Source organism: Mobula birostris, chromosome X (genome assembly GCF_030028105.1).
Source record: "Mobula birostris isolate sMobBir1 chromosome X, sMobBir1.hap1, whole genome shotgun sequence".
Classification (NCBI taxonomy): Eukaryota; Metazoa; Chordata; class Chondrichthyes; order Myliobatiformes; family Myliobatidae; genus Mobula; species Mobula birostris.
In genome coordinates, this window is record NC_092402.1 from 52,611,186 (window position 1) to 52,627,178 (window position 15,993).

The 15,993-nt window shown below is 48.7% G+C and overlaps 2 protein-coding genes across 2 annotated transcripts in view; one reads left to right on the forward strand and one right to left on the reverse strand.

Annotated features, from left to right (window-relative positions):
• Positions 1 to 985: 985 nt before the first annotated feature.
• On the reverse strand, positions 986 to 9,979 carry LOC140191629 (heme transporter hrg1-A-like). The gene is made up of 3 exons (XM_072249205.1): positions 9,735 to 9,979; positions 4,336 to 4,503; positions 986 to 4,113 (listed from the first exon to the last, which is right to left on the reverse strand). Exons 1-3 carry the CDS (start codon positions 9,862 to 9,864, stop codon positions 3,977 to 3,979), a joined length of 435 nt encoding a protein of 144 aa, XP_072105306.1. The 5' UTR covers positions 9,865 to 9,979; the 3' UTR covers positions 986 to 3,976.
• A 2,302-nt stretch (positions 9,980 to 12,281) lies between these two features.
• The window catches only part of LOC140191513 (rap guanine nucleotide exchange factor 3-like), a 188,236-nt gene continuing 184,524 nt past the window's right edge, over positions 12,282 to 15,993 (forward strand). Inside the window, exon 1 of the mRNA XM_072248964.1 lies at positions 12,282 to 12,355. Coding sequence (XP_072105065.1) covers positions 12,332 to 12,355 — 24 coding nt within the window. The 5' untranslated portion in view covers positions 12,282 to 12,331. The remainder of the gene's footprint in view (positions 12,356 to 15,993) is intronic.

The window sequence follows — 15,993 nt, forward strand, 5'->3', positions numbered from 1 at the left end:
CCATCACACACTCCCAGGGTCAGACACAGAGTGAATCTCCCTCCACACTGTCCCATCATACACACCCGGGGTCAGACACAGAGTAAATCTCCCTCCACACTGTCCCATCACACACTCCCAGGGTCAGACACAGAGTGAATCTCCATCCACACTGTCCCATCACACACACCCAGGGTCAGACACAGAGTGGATTTCTCTCCACACCATCTCATCACACGGTCCTGGGGTCAGACACAGAGTGAAGCTCCCTCCACACCATCATATCACACATTCCCGGCATCAGAAGAAGAACTGTGCATGGTTCCCATTTTCCTGTTCTTGGGTCAGACCCACACCAGGAGTACTGTTCATATTTCTGTCATCTCTCCCAGGTACAAATGTCAAACCAGGATTTTAAAACATTTTGCACACTGACTAACCGAGAACTTATCAACCTCCGGCTTAACCCAATGACCTGGCTGCTACAGCAACATGTGGCAATGAATTCCACAGGTTCACCACCCTCTGGTTAAAGAAATTGCTCCTCACCTCTGTTCTTCCAGTTTATGATTAATGGTCTGCTGCCATTCACATATTTGGCTCACTTAGGCACATGGAGCCATTGCTGGCTAACTTCTACTGCAAACGGGGGAAGAAAGGAGGGAATGCTTTGGACCAAAAACTTGATTGGTTGAAATGCATATATAAATGCAGCAAAACTCACTGAGGTGTGATACCCTCACTGTCCCTTAAATGGTTGTTTAGTCTGTTCACACGTTCACATGTATTTAAATTTGCTCATGTGACCGTTCTGCTAATTGTTGATTGCTCATGACTGTTTGCACTACTGTCTTGTAAATTGTTGTTTGTTATTGTGTTGTCTGTTATGGTATTGTCCTGTGTTTTACACTTGGCATCGAACCACAATCAATTTTGGTATGTTTCACATACTGGCAACAAGAGTGATTTTGATCCTGATAAACCTTAAAAAATGCCAGACTAATAATCCAGATTGAAGATTCAAATTTATTTATCACGTGTACATTGAAACATACAGTGAAATGCGTCATTTCTGTTAACAACCAACTGCAGCTGCCCGCAAGTGTCACCGCGCATCGTGGTGCCAATACAGCATGCCCACAATGCCTGAGAGAACAGAACAAGCCCCATTCCTTCCACGCACATACAGTCCTCCAATCCCAGGAGAGACAGACTCATTCTGCAGCGGACTCGCAGAGATTCGCAGAATCAGGCTCGATGTCCAAACTTCTGATGCGGCCCTGATGCCTCAATCCTCAGTATCAACTGCAAGATCACCTATTCGAAGGCCTCGATCTCTGGACTCACCAATGATGTGACCCCAAACACTTGGCCTCAAACTCTGGTCTCAGCGATTCGCGAACAGAGGGGATTATCAGACCTCATTCTTCCTGCCCACATGGAACTCTGACTCTGCAACCCACAGACAAATTGCTGAACCTGGGGGACCACCAGCAATGCCCCCCCCCGCCACCCACACTAGTATAATATCTGATGACAGATGTTCCACATCCATGGCGCTAGCCTTTGAATGCGGAGTGGAGGTTTAGATTTCAGTCTGATCTCTAATTCCCAACTCCACAAAATTCTTCCATGTGTACCCTTATAAATTGACACAATCAAGTCGTTGGAACTCACAACACCAAATGTGACAAATGGGAATCAGAAATTTGAGAACATTTTCAAGTTACTAATTGCATAACTGAACGGATGTTCCACAAGAAGAAATAAAACTCAAACCACTACACATTAACTTGCTCTCTCTTTACCAAACCCAATGAATAACATATGAAATTTTAATTAAATAATGCACTGGGCACAGGTAAACCCTATTTACATTTTATATTAAGTCTGCAGAAACATTGTTGCATTCTGAATAGAACAGGTATTATGGTAATATATATAGCCAATTACATAGAACGATATGCGTTCAGTTAGTTGTATTTGTGGAAAATCATGTTGGTTAGATGTAAACAAGAAATTTTGCATATACTGGAAGTCTAGAGTAACATACATTGCAATAACCAAGGAATTTCTTATTCTCTCTCTCTCTCTCTATGCCGACCCCTTCCAGCTCTCTGTCAATTTCTCCATTTTCTCCATCTCTCCTCTCTTTTTCTCCTCTCTCTCCATTTCTCTTCCCTCTCCTTCCTCACTGCATCCTGCCCTTGCTCACCCTGTCCCTCATTCCATAACTGCCTCTCCCTCTCTTTCACAGTAGATACCTTTTGGAAACATGAGAGAAACAAAGAGAGAGAGAGAAAAATAGAGAAAGATGGACAGACAGAGATAATGAGGAAATGTGCAGATACAAACACACATATATGAGAGAGAGAGAGAGACAGAGACAGAGACACGGGTGTTGGGGAGGTTAAGGAGGACGTTGGAAATCATCGGGTGTTGGGGAGGTTAATGGGGAGACTGAATGGGGACGTTGGAAATCACCGGGTGTTGGGGTGGTTAATGGGGAGATTGAATGGGGATGCTGGAAATCACCGGGTGTTGGGGAGGTTAATGGGGACGTTGGAAATCACCAGGTGTTGGGGAGGTTAATGGGGAGACTGAATGGGGACGTTGGAAATCACCGGGTGTTGGGGAGGTTAATGGGGACGTTGGAAATCACCGGGTGTTGGGGAGGTTAAGGGGGAGACTGAATGGGGACGTTGGAAATCACCGGGTGTTGGGGAGGTTAAGGGGGACGTTGGAAATCACCGGGTGTCGGGGAGGTTAAGGGGGACACTGAAAATCACCGGGAGTTGGGGAGACTGAATGGGGACGTTGGAAATCACCGGGAGTTGGGGAGGTTAATGGGGACGATGGAAATCACCGGGTGTTGGGGAGGTTAATGGGGACGATGGAAATCACCGGTGTCGGGGAGGTTAAGGGGGACACTGAAAATCACCGGGTGTTGGGGAGACTGAATGGGGACTTTGGAAATCACCGGGAGTTGGGGAGGTTAATGGGGACGATGGAAATCACCGGGTGTTGGGGAGGTTAATGGGGACGATGGAAATCACCGGGTGTCGGGGAGGTTAAGGGGGACACTGAAAATCACCGGGTGTTGGGGAGACTGAGTGGGGACTTTGGAAATCACCGGGAGTTGGGGAGGTTAATGGGGACGATGGAAATCACCGGGTGTCGGGGAGGTTAAGGGGGACACTGAAAATCACCGGGTGTTGGGGAGACTGAATGGGGACGTTGGAAATCACCGGGAGTTGGGGAGGTTAATGGGGACGATGGAAATCACCGGGTGTCGGGGAGGTTAAGGGGGAGACTGAATGGGGACGTTGGAAATCACCGGGTGTTGGGGAGGTTAATGGGGACACTGAAAATCACCGGGTGTTGGGGAGACTGAATGGGGACGTTGGAAATCACCGGGAGTTGGGGAGGTTAAGGGGGACACTGAAAATCACCGGGTGTTGGGAAGACTGAATGGGGACGATGGAAATCACCGGGTGTTGGGGAGGTTAATGGGGACGATGGAAATCACCGGGTGTTGGGGAGGTAATGGAGATGTGATAAAGAGAAAAAGGGATGGAGAGGAGAGGGGCTGGAGAGAATGAGCGATATAAAGTGAGAAAAGAGAGGAGGAGGGAACGGGGAGAGAGAGAGATGGGTGAAGAGGAAGAGAGAAACATGAAGAAAGAGAGATACACACTGAATCGAGGAAGAGACTGGTCTGATCAAGAAGGAAATAATGAAAGGGAGGGAGAGCACAGGATTGAGAAAGGGGGTGAGAGATACAAAAGTAGAGGAAGAAAATGAGGGAAAAGGAAAGGATAGAGAGCGAGAGATGGAATGAGGAGTGGTGGGTGTGAGAAGGAAAAGAAAGGAGGGTAGTGTACCCCTCCTCACAGTGGACAACAACCCTCATCGTCCCAACACAGACAGAGGCTAAACATGTCCCCCACCCCTCCAAACGATCCAGACAACAAAAAGATCCCACGGGGGATGGGGCTCAGAAGTCACTGAGGATGCGGATGTCGGCGAACTCTCGGCTGTATCGGTGGGCGTAGAAGGAGAGGATTGACGCCCACTTCAGGGTCATCACACACCACACACAGGTCAGGTAGTGACTGCAGGGATCCAGGATACCTGGGGACGATGGGTAAGGAGGGAAGGAGGGGGAGAGAGGGGGAATGTCTCAATACACAATCATCAATCCATCAACCCAAACCACACCCTCCCACAACCCAGATACACCTACACACCTTCTCACCCCTCCCTTGCTCTCATGCATGCTCCCTCCCTCGCACTTCCTCGCCCTCACACACTCTCACCTTCGTAATATCCTCCCTCCCTCCTCCAACTACTCACTCTCCTTCCGACAGATTGCCAGCGACAGGAAGGCGATGAATCCTGCCAGGGCCAGCAGTCCGAAGAACACGCCCACGGCTAGGAAGCCTGTCAGACCTTTCAGCCAGGTCCTCCACATGTCCTGGGCGTACATCACGTGTGTGACCAAGCTCCAGATGGCCAGAACTCCTGAGGGGGTTGGGGTGGGGGGGGGGGGTTGGAGGGCAGAGAAAGACCCAAGATGTGATGAGGCAAACAGTGGAGAAGATACAGGGGCAGAATACACCCATCCGACTCCCTGCTCAATTGCTACTGGCTTCCCTCAACCCCATTCCTCCCACTTCACTGAGCACAAACCCCTCTGTCTCTGCCTTCAACTCACCCAATGCCTTACCGTCTTCTCAATCTCTTGCTGTCGCCCCATAACTCTGAGCTCCTCACCAATCAAGAAAATAATCTACACCTTTATTCCTTCTACCAAAGTGCATCATTCCCTAAACAGCAACCCTCACCAATTTTTATCGATGCACCACGGAAACCATCCTGTCCGGATCACAGCTTGGTACAGCAATTGCTCTGCCTTTAACCACAAGAAACCGCAGAGAGTTGTGGACACAGCTCAGCACATCACAGAAACCAGCCTCCCCTCCATGGAATCTGTCTACACTTCTCACTGCTCAGTGAAGCAGCCAGAATAATCAAAGACCCCACCCACCCCGACATTCTCTCTTCTCCCATCGGGCAGAAGATACAAAAGTTAGAAAGCATTTAACACCAGGCTCAAGGACTATTGAATGTTTCCCTGGTACAATAAACTTGCTGGATTCTTGGCCTCACCATCTGCCCCCTTGTGGCCCTTACATGTTATGGTCTGCCGGCACTTCACTTAATCTGTAGCTGTGGCACGAAGAGTAGACAGTTTTGGCCACCATGCTGTTGGAAAGACGTTATTATACTAAAAAGAATGCAGCAAAGGTTTACCAGGATGTCCTCTAGACTTAGGATCCTGACGTACAGGAGAGGTTGCACAGGTTAGATATTTGTGGGATTGCTCTAATGAAAAAAAGTTATAGTAAATGTGAAAGGGGGATACTGATCGGCTGGAAATGTGGGCTGAGGATTGGCAAATGGATTTCAATCCAGATAAATGAGAGAGCAAACCAGGGTAGGGATTATACAGTGAATGGCAGTGTCATGGTACAGAGGGGTCTTGGAATACAAGTGCATCATTCACTGAAAGCAGCATCCCAGGCAGACAGAGTGCTGCAGAAGGTGTGTGACTTGCTGGACTTCATCCGTCAGGGCACTGAGTACACGAGGAGTTGTGTTGCAGTTAGGCAAGTCAGTTACAAGTGAGGCCACACTTGGAGTATTGTGTACAGTTTGAGTCACCCTGTCATAGGAAAGGTGTCACTCAACTAAAAAGATTGTGGAAAAGATTTACCAGGATGTTGTCTCGACTTGGGGGTCTGAGTTACAACGAGTCATTAAAGGGGACCAGAGGGATGAGTTTCTCCATACAGAGGAAGGTGATATGTAGAATGGATTGCTAGAGGAGGTGGTGGAATCAAAGAGCACATCCAGTCTCTCCTCACAACACCCTGGTGAATCTACTCGGGGCCCACTCCAATGCAGTCACATACATTGTAGTGTGGTAACTTTTAAGATTGAGTCTGACCCAGAGATAAGGAGACAGGAACTCTGCACAGTGCTCCCAGTGTGGGTCTGACCCAGGGACAGGGAGACGGGAACTGTGCACGGTGCTCCCGGTGTGGGTCTGATCCAGGGACAGGGAGACGGGAACTGTGCACGGTGCTTCCAATGTGGGTCTGATCCAGGGATAGGGAGACGGGAACTGTGCACGGTGCTCCCGGTGTGGGTCTGACCCAGGGATAGGGAGATGGGAACTGTGCACGGTGCTCCCGGTGTGGGTCTGACCCAGGGATAGGGAGACGGGAACTGTGCACGGTGCTCCCGGTGTGGGTCTGATCCAGGGACAGGGAGACAGGAACTGTGCACGGTGCTCCCGGTGTGGGTCTGATCCAGGGATAGGGAGACGGGAACTGTGCACGGTGCTCCCGGTGTGGGTCTGATCCAGGGACAGGGAGATGGGAACTGTGCACGGTGCTCCCAGTGTGGGTCTGACCCAGGGATAGGGAGATGGGAACTGTGCACAGTGCTCCCGGTGTGGGTCATAGGCAGATGGGAACTGTGCACCGTGCCCCAGGTGTGGGTCTGACCCAGGGATAGGGAGACAGGAACTGTGCACGGTGCTCCCAGTGTGGGTATGACCCAGGGATAGGGAGATGGCAACTATGCACGTTGCTCCCGGGGTGGATTTGACCCAGGGAAAGGGAGATGGGAACTGTGCACAGTGCTCCCGGTGTGGGTCTGACCCAGGGATAGGGAGATGTGAACGGTACTAAATGGGCTGGAATTAAACACCAGAACAGAGCTGACTGGTTTTATCTACTCCCACTCCGTGCCCTTTGCTGACACAGCCAACCTTTGAGTGATCCTGTCTCACTGCAGCATTCAATCGCATATGTCCTTTGTGTATTGGAGTGTATTGTTGCTCACAGGAGTGGAGCGTCCGGGACTGCGTTGGTGCCCCTCAAGGAGAACTTGCAGCAGATTTGTAGAGAGATTTGTCTACTGAGTCAGTGTGGGCATAACTCAGGAACAGGATGGGAACAATCACGCTGTTGGGAGTAAACCATAGACTCTCCAAAAGCAGCAAGAGACACTGAGGAACAGATCCAGAAGTAGACTTTGGAAAGGTGCAAAAATAACAGGGTTGGTCCCCAATATTGATTGGGCACCTCCTGAGTGGTAAAGGTTTAGAGGGGGCAGAATTTGTTAGGTGTGTTCAGGGAGCATTCCTGACTCAATGTATAAAGACCAACAATAAGAGAGGGCATTCTGGATCTCGTACTAGGCAATGAAGCTGTTCAGGTGTCAGATCTGTCAGTGGATAACCACAAGTTCCTGACCTTCGTATAGGAGAGGGAGATACTGTAGTAGCAGATGGTATGAGAAAGTATTTAATTGGGGTGGGGGGAATTATGATGCTATTGAGCAGGAACTTGGGAGTGTAAATTTGGAACAAATGTACTCAACGAAACACACAAGGAAATGTAGAGGTTGTTTAGGGAACATTTGCATTGTTTTCTGGATGGGTTTGTCCCTTTGAGGTAGTGAAAAGATGTTAGGGTGAAGGAACCATGGTTGACAAGAGATGTGGAACATCTAGTCAAGAGGAAGAAAGGATCAGACAGGACTCTAGAGAGTTACATGGTAGCCAGGAGGGAGCAGAAGAAGAGACTTAGGAAAGCTGGAAGGTGACATGAGAAGGCCTTGGCGAGTAGGATTAAGGAAAACCCTAAGGCATTCTACACGTATGTGAAGAACAGAAGGATGACCAGAGTGAGGGTAGGGCTGATCAGGGATAGAAGAAGAAATGTTTGCCTGGAGTCAGAGATGGTCAGGGAAGTCCTTACTAAATATTTTGCTTCAGTATTCACCAGTGAAAGGGACCTTGACTTTTGTCAGGACAGTGTAAAGCAGGCTGATATGCTGGAACATGTTGATATTAAAAAGGATGTGCTGGTACTTTTGAAAAATATCAGGATAGGTAAGTCCCCAGGGCCAGATATATCCCAGGTTACTCTACAGGAAGGGATTGCTGCACCTTTGGTGATGATCTTTGTATCATCACTTGCCACAGTAGTACCACTTGATTGAAGGGTGGCAAATATTATGTTTTTGAATCTAGGAATTACAGACTGGTGAGTCTTACACCAGTGGTGGGCAAACTATTAAAGCAGATTCTTAGAGACAGGATTTACAAGCATTTGGAGGAAGATAGTCTGGTTAGGGATAGTCAGCATGGCTTTGTGAGGGACAGGTCATGCCTCCCGACTCTGACTTTTTCGAGGAAATGACAAAAAAATTGATGAAGGAGGAATAGTGGATGTGGTGAAGAATGGTTTTTAGAAAGGCATTTGATAAGGTTCCCCATGGCAGGCTCATTCAGAAAGTCAGAAGGCATAGGATCCAGGGAAACTTGTCCGTGTGGATTCAGAAATGGTTTGCCCATAGAAGGCAGAGGATATTTATAGATGGGGTGTATTATGCCTGGAGGCTGGTGACCAGTGGTGTTCCACAGGGATCTGTTCTGGGATCCCTGATCTTTGTGATTTTTATAAATGACTTGGATGAGGAAGTGAAAGTGTGGGTTTGTAAGTTTTCAGATGACACAAAGGTTGATGGTGTTGAAGGTTATCATAGGTTAGTACAGGACACTGACAGGATGCATAGCTGGGGTGAGAAGTCACAGATGGAATTCAACCTGAAAGAGTGTGACTGAGTTCAAGAGCCATTAGGTAATGTTACAGCTCTATAAGACTCTGGTGAGTCAACAGAGTATTTTGTTCATTTCTGGTCACCTCATTACAGGAAGGATGTGGAAGCTTTAGAATCAATTTAGAGATTGATTTACCAGGATGCTGCTTGTATTATAGATCATGTCCTACAAGGACAGGTTGAGTGAACTAGGGATTTTCTCTTTGGAGAGAAGGAGAATGAGAGTTGACTCGATAGAGATGTACAAGATGCTAAGAGGCAAAGATGGAGTGGATAGCCAGAAACTTTTTCTCAGGGTGGAAGTAGCTAATACAAGAGGGCATAATTTTAAAGTGATTGGATGAAAGTATAAGGGAATACCACTGTATCAGAGACAAGTTATTTTTGTACACAAAGTACTGTTGTATGTTCTAGCGCATCTGTGTACACCACTGCAACTCTGTTTCCCATGTGTGCCGCTCCGCTTCACTATGGAGACAACCTGCACTGCGCTGGTGCCATTCGTGCATCACAGGGAATCTGGTGTCAATGTCCCATATGTCAGTATTGTACTTGATCACACCCTGCAGCCCTGTGCCTGGACCCACGATGGTGTGCTAGGCCCCTGGATGTATTACTGCTGCCTGGTGCATCACCAACGTTGCACTGGTGCCCATGAGTATATAACATTGTACACCACCACACTGCATTCCGTAACCCCAGGAATCGCAGTACTCTGCCCCACATGGTGTGTATGGGTCCCCGTAAAGACACGATTACATTAGTGCCACGGTAACATCACTGGTATTGCGGCGCGCATCCGGAAATGCCACTGCACGTCAGTGTTGCATTCGATTACTCCATGCATCGCTGTATTCCGCTCCACCGCCGCGGAATGCATGGATCCTCCGGAGAGCCCCGGCTGCACTGCTGCCTTTCGCGCATCACTGACGCTACATCCGGCGAAATGACACCGGCTGATGGTCTGCTGCATCGCTGCGCCGTGCCCTATACCCGCACCCTCTCTAACCGGCTGCAGTGGAGCAATGGGCGCAGGCGGCAGCATATTCCCTCACCTGACAAGCCCCCGAAGGCGGCGGTAGCCGGCTGCCTGAAGGCGATGCTCCAGCAGAAGAAAGCGGACAGGCCAACCACCGAACCCACGGCGGCATAGGCCACCTTTCGCCACAGCCTGCCGGGCGCCATACAAGCGACGGACAGGAGATAGTGTGGTGGTAAATAAAACAACCTCCCGCACCCACCCCTGAGGGCGACTATAAATCCCGCCTCCTGCAACCAGCGCTGTGCAAAAACAAGGCGTCCCAGGGAGGGAGGGCGGGAAATTCGAGCGGCAGCGCCCCCTGGCAGGGCGGGAGGGATCATTGCAAGGTCAGCGTGGACTTGGATCCCCGGCGCCACCATGCAGAAATGGATGAGTAAGTGCAGGGCGAGGACGATCTGAATCGCAGCGCCATCTAATATAATAAGAGAGGGCAATGGACATTTAAAGAAAGGGAAGCAGGGGCACCAGAGGGAGAGAGAACTGGTGAGGGGACCAGAATGGGGGAAAACAGAAAAAAAAAGACGGGGACAGTTACCAAAATTGACATTCATGCCATTAGATTGGAGGTTACCCAGATGGAATATAACGCCCAACCTGAGTTTTGCTTCTTCTTGGCAGTAGCTATAAGTGCAGGGTCTGGGAGGATCTGCGTCCACTGCCTCACCTTGACAGAATAGAGGACTCATTGCAAAGGGATGGGAGGATGTGGGTCTGAAGCATCCTCTTGCTGGGATGGAAGGCTCATTGCAAGGGCCTTCAAAAGGCAGCATCTGTCATTTAGGGCCCCCATCATTCAGGGCATGCCCTCTTCTCATTGTTACCATCAAGGGGGAGGCACAAAAGTCTAAAACCACACACTCCACATTTCAGAACAACTTCTTCCCCACCGCCATCAGATTTCTGAATGGGCAATGAACCCAAGTACACTACCTCACTTTTTCCCTTTTTTTTGCTCTCTTTTTGCACAATGTATTTAATCTTTATATACATAATTTTATTCATAGTTGTTTTATTATCTACTGCAATGTACTACTTCCACAAAACAACATATTTCACAACATATGCTAGTGATATTAAACCTGACATGGGTCCACAGCGTCCCCTCGCCTGGTGGAGCAAAGGTGCTCAGCCAAATGTTCCCTTAATCTGCGTGGAGTTTCACTGATGTACAGGAGGCTGACGAAGGGTTTCGACCCTAAACGTGGACTGTTTAATTTCACTCTATAGATGCTGCTTGACCTGCTGAGCTCCGTCAGTATCTTGGTATGTTGCTCATGGCAACCTGGGTCAGCAGACTGGAGGGGCCATCATGAGGACTTGGATCTGCAGCAGTACAATGTAGCACAGGCAGTGTAAGTATAGGCAAACACGAGGAAATCTGCAGATGCTGAAATTTCAAGCAACACACATAAAAGTTGGACTGTACCTCTTCCTAGAGGTGCTGCCTGGCCTGCTGCGTTCACCAGCAACTTTTATGTGTGTTGAGTGTAAGTATAGGGTCTGGATGGATCTGCGTCGGTCAGGAGGGCATATTGCAATAGCTGGGAGGACCTGATACAGTGATACCACGGTTGTAAGCAGTCTTAGATGCTGTCATGGAGGTGTACAGGAGTGAGATAGATCAGCTGGTTGAGTGGTATCACAACAATCTCACATCCAGTGTCAACAAGACCAAGGAATTGACTGTGGATATCAATAAGGGGAAGTTGGGAGAACACACCAGTCCTCATCGAGTGATCAGCAGTGGAAAGGGTGAGCAGTTTCAAGTTCCTGTGTGTCAACATATCTGAGGATCTATCCTGGGCCCAACACAAAGAAGGCTGTACTTTGTTAGGAGTTTCAGAAGGTTGGGTATGTCACCAAAGGCACTAGCAAACTTCTACACGGATGGTGGAGAGCATTCAGACTGTGTGTGGAGGCTCCAATGCACAGGATCGCAGAGGGTTGTAAACTCAGTCAGCTACATCATGGGAACAACCCTCCCCACCATCGAGGGCATCTTCAGGAGGTGATACCTCAAGAAGGTGGCATCCATCACTGAGGACCCTCACCATCTGCGACATGCCCTCTTCTCAATACTACCGCCAGGGACGAGGTACAGGAACCAGAAGACACACACTCTAATGATTCAAGAACAGCTCCTTTCCCTCCGCCTTCAGACTTCTGAATGGTTCATGAACCCACGAACACGACCCCGGTATTCCTCTTTTGCACTGTTTCTGTAATTGATAGTAATTTTATTTCTCTGCTCTGCACTGTGATAATAAACTTGATTCTGGTTCTATAACTCAATCCCTAAAATCTTGACAACATCCTCGTGCAGTGGCAGGCAGAGACAATGTGGGCCAAAGGGCTTTCTCCTATGTAATACTGTGCCCTGTGACTCACAGCTTCCCCCCGAGAGGCTAAAGGAGTGGGATGTTAAAGGTACAGACAAGAGCAGGAAGGATGTGGGTTGACAAGCTTTGCACGACAAAATCAAATTCTACACAAACCCCAACAACGTAAGGGGGGGGGTTTCCTACACCATTTCCGGTGAAAGTCAGATGCTGTCTGATCAATCAAACACCAGCAGGCGAATGCGATATAACCTGGGAGAATCAGGGAAAAATGGCTTCAACCCTGGATTCAGAGGTAAGTGCTCACAGTCTGAAGCAACCCCAACACCCTCCAATCACACCACACCGGGGTCAGACTCACAGTGAATCTCCCTCCACACTGTCCCATCTCACACTCCCAGGGTCAGACAGAGTGAATCTCCCTCAACACTGCCCCATCACACACTCCCAGGGTCAGACACAGAGTGAATCTCCCTCCACACTGTCCCATCATACACTCCCAGGGTCAGACACAGAGTGAATCTCCCTCCACACCATCCCATCACACACTCTGAGGGTCAGACACAGAGTGAATCTCCCTCCACACCATCCCATCACACACTCCCAGGGTCAGACACAGAGTGAAACTCCCTCCACACCGTCCCATCACACACTCCCAGGGTCAGACACAGAGTGAAGCTCCCTCCACACCGTCTCATCACACACTCCCGGGGTCAGACACAGAGTGAATCTCCCTCCACACCGTCCCATCACACACTCCCAGGGTCAGACACAGACTGAATCTCCAACCACACCATCCCATCACACACTCCCAGGATCAGACACAGAGTGAATCTCCCTCTACACTGTCCCATCACACACTCCCAGGGTCAGACACAGAGTGAATCTCCCTACACATTATCCCATCACACAGTCCCAGGGGTCTGGTATACAGGAAGATTCTCTGTGTCTTTCTGTGACTCACTGGGGATGGTGACAGATGTTTGCCACGACGTTGTTTGGTGACTGTCTCACCCAAACTCGAGGCAAATTCCACTCTCTGGGAGTTTTTTATTGCACTTTCTGAACCTCCCAGTCATGTTGATTGATGAGCAGGTGCTCTGTAATTCTTGTGGAACTTTAAACCCAGGGAGGGAGGAGGGAGGGGGAGAGTTTTAGATAGAGGAAAGAGGTGGGTGAGAGAGAGAGGAGGGGGGAAGAAAGAGGGAGGGGGAGTGGAGAAGGGGTAAAAGAAGCGAGAAGGAAAGTAGAGGGAGAAAGTGAGAGGGTGGGGATACAGCAATTGAAGGATGGAGAGAAGAGAGCATGAGAGATAGAGGGGGGATTGAGGGAGATAAGGCGAAGTTCATCTGTAGGGTGAGGAGAGAGTCAGTGAGATGGAAACCACAGACTTCCTGTTAAACTAATTGTGGCCGCTACACTGATGTTCATTGTAGAGGCCTCTGAGACACAAGTCCCCATACGGGGAGAGTCCAGCACTGGGGGTTGGGGGTGTGTTAATTCTTTCCTGGGACTCCATTTCCTGGAGGTATGGTGAGGAGGGAGCACCACGCTGTTGGAGGGGCATTGAGGAGGGAGTGCTGTGCTGTAGGTGAGGCAGTGAGGGAACGGTACAGCAAAGGAATAGGCCCCCTGCCGAAAATGTTGTGTCAAACCAATTAAATCTAGTAATTAAATGCCTTATCCTTTCTGCCTACCCAATGTCTACATCCCTCCATTCTTTGTACATTCACATGCCTAAGAGTCTCTTGAACATCCTCTGTTGTATCTGCTTCCACCACCACCCCTGGCAGCACATTCCAGGCATCCTGTGTAAAGAAAAAAGAAACTTGCCCCACACGTCTCCTGTGAATTTACCCCCTCTTACCTTAAATGCATGCTCTCTGATGTTAGATATTTCCACTCTGGGTAGAAAGATACCAGCTGTCATTCGATATCTATACCTGTCTTAATCTGAGAAACCTCTGTCAGGTCTTCCCTCAGACTGCACTGGTGTATCTCTAAATAAATAAATAGAGCAGAAAGACCAAAATAATTAGATATAGATAGTGTTCATGACCTATTCAGAAATCTGATGGTTGAGGGGAAGAAGCATTTCCTAAAATGTTGAGTGTATGTCATCAGGCTTCTGTACCTCCTCCCTGATGGTAGTAATGAGAAGAGGGCACATCCCAGATCATGAGGATCCTTAGTGATGGATGCCACCTTCTTGAGGTCCTGCCTCTTGCTGATGTTCTCGATGTTGGGGAGGTTTGTGCCTGTGATGGATGTGGCTGAGTTTACAACTATCTGCAGTCTCTTGTGATCCTCGGCATTGGAGCCTCCACACCAGGTGGTGATGCAACCAGTCTAAATACTCTCCACGGTACATCTCTAGAAAATTGTTTGAGTCTTTGGTGACACACCAAATCTCCTCAAACTCCTAATGAAATATAGCCACTGTTGGGCCTTCTTTGTAACTGCATCAATAAGTTGAGTCCAGGTTAGATTTTCAGAGATGTTGACACCCAGGAACTTGAAGCTGCTCACCCTTTCCACTGCTGACCCCTCAATGAGGACTGGTGTGCGTTCACTCAACTTCCCATTCCTGAAATCCACAATCAATTCCTGGTGTTACTGATGCTGACTGCAAGGTTGTTGTTGTGACATCGCTCAACCAGCTGATCCATCTCACCCCTGTACGCCTTCTTGTCACCATCTGAGATTCTGCCAGCAATAGTGGTGTCACTGCTGACTTTATAGAGGCTGTTCAAGCGGCACAGCTTTCTACCGCTGAACTCGGGATTTCTCTCCGTCCCAGCGGGTGCGTTCCATTACAGGGAAGCACATTGGTAGGAGCAGAGGGATGAGAGGTGCTGAGCCAAGACTGGGTTGTGGACCTTGTGGGTGAGCAAGAAAGGCTTGCTACCCCTCCTTCTCCTACCGACCCCTGGGAGGAGGTTGGTTTGTGAGATCTTGCTGTGTGTGTGTTGGTTTATTATTGTCACATATACTGAGATACGGTGAAAAGCTTGCCTTGTATACTGTTCACACAGATCAGATCATTACACAGTACATTGAGGTCGAATGAGAAGAAAAATAACAGAAAGCAGAATAAAGTGTTACAGTTACAGAGAACGTGCAGTCCAGGCAGACAATAATGTGCAAGGTCATAATGAGTGTGAGGCCAAGAGTCCATCTTATTGTACTAGGGGGACCATTCAATAGCCTGATAACGGTGGCATAGAAGTTGTCCTTGAGGTGGTGGATTGTGCTTTCAGGTTCTTGTATCTTCTGCCTAATGGGAGGGGAGAGAATAAACAGTCCACTCTGATGCATTTCGACTGCTAATCAGGGACTTCAATCAGGCTTGTCTAAAGAAATCTCTGCCCAATTATCATCAGCATACAAACTGCAGCACCAGTGTTCCCAATTGGATACGATAGGGTCTTTTAAGAGACTCTCGATAGGTACATGGAGCTTAGAAAAATAGAGGGCTATAGGTAACCCCAGGTAACTTCTAAGGTAAGTACATGTTCGGCATAGCATTGTGGGCCGAAGGGCTTGTATTGTGCTGTAGTTTTCTATGTTTCTAACACACTCAATCACTGCTATACTATGATAAGGAATACCAACCGTTCCATCCCAGACCACATTTTGGGAAGTGTAATCACTTGGCTCTATCTACCTGCATACAGGCAGAGGCTAAAGAACGAGGCTCCAGAGATTAGGACAACAAAGAGGTGGTCGCGGGAGGCAGAGGGGGGGCCGTGATCAAGGACTCATAAGAGGATCTGAATGGATACACCATGGTTGTAACAGACTTTAATTAAGACAGTTGTAGATGAGTGTGCCATCACAGAATCATTCAGAGTCTTCCCTGGATAAACCATGAGATCCACAATCTGCTGAAGCCCAGATCAGAAGCATTCAGGTCTGGCAACCAAGAAAGTT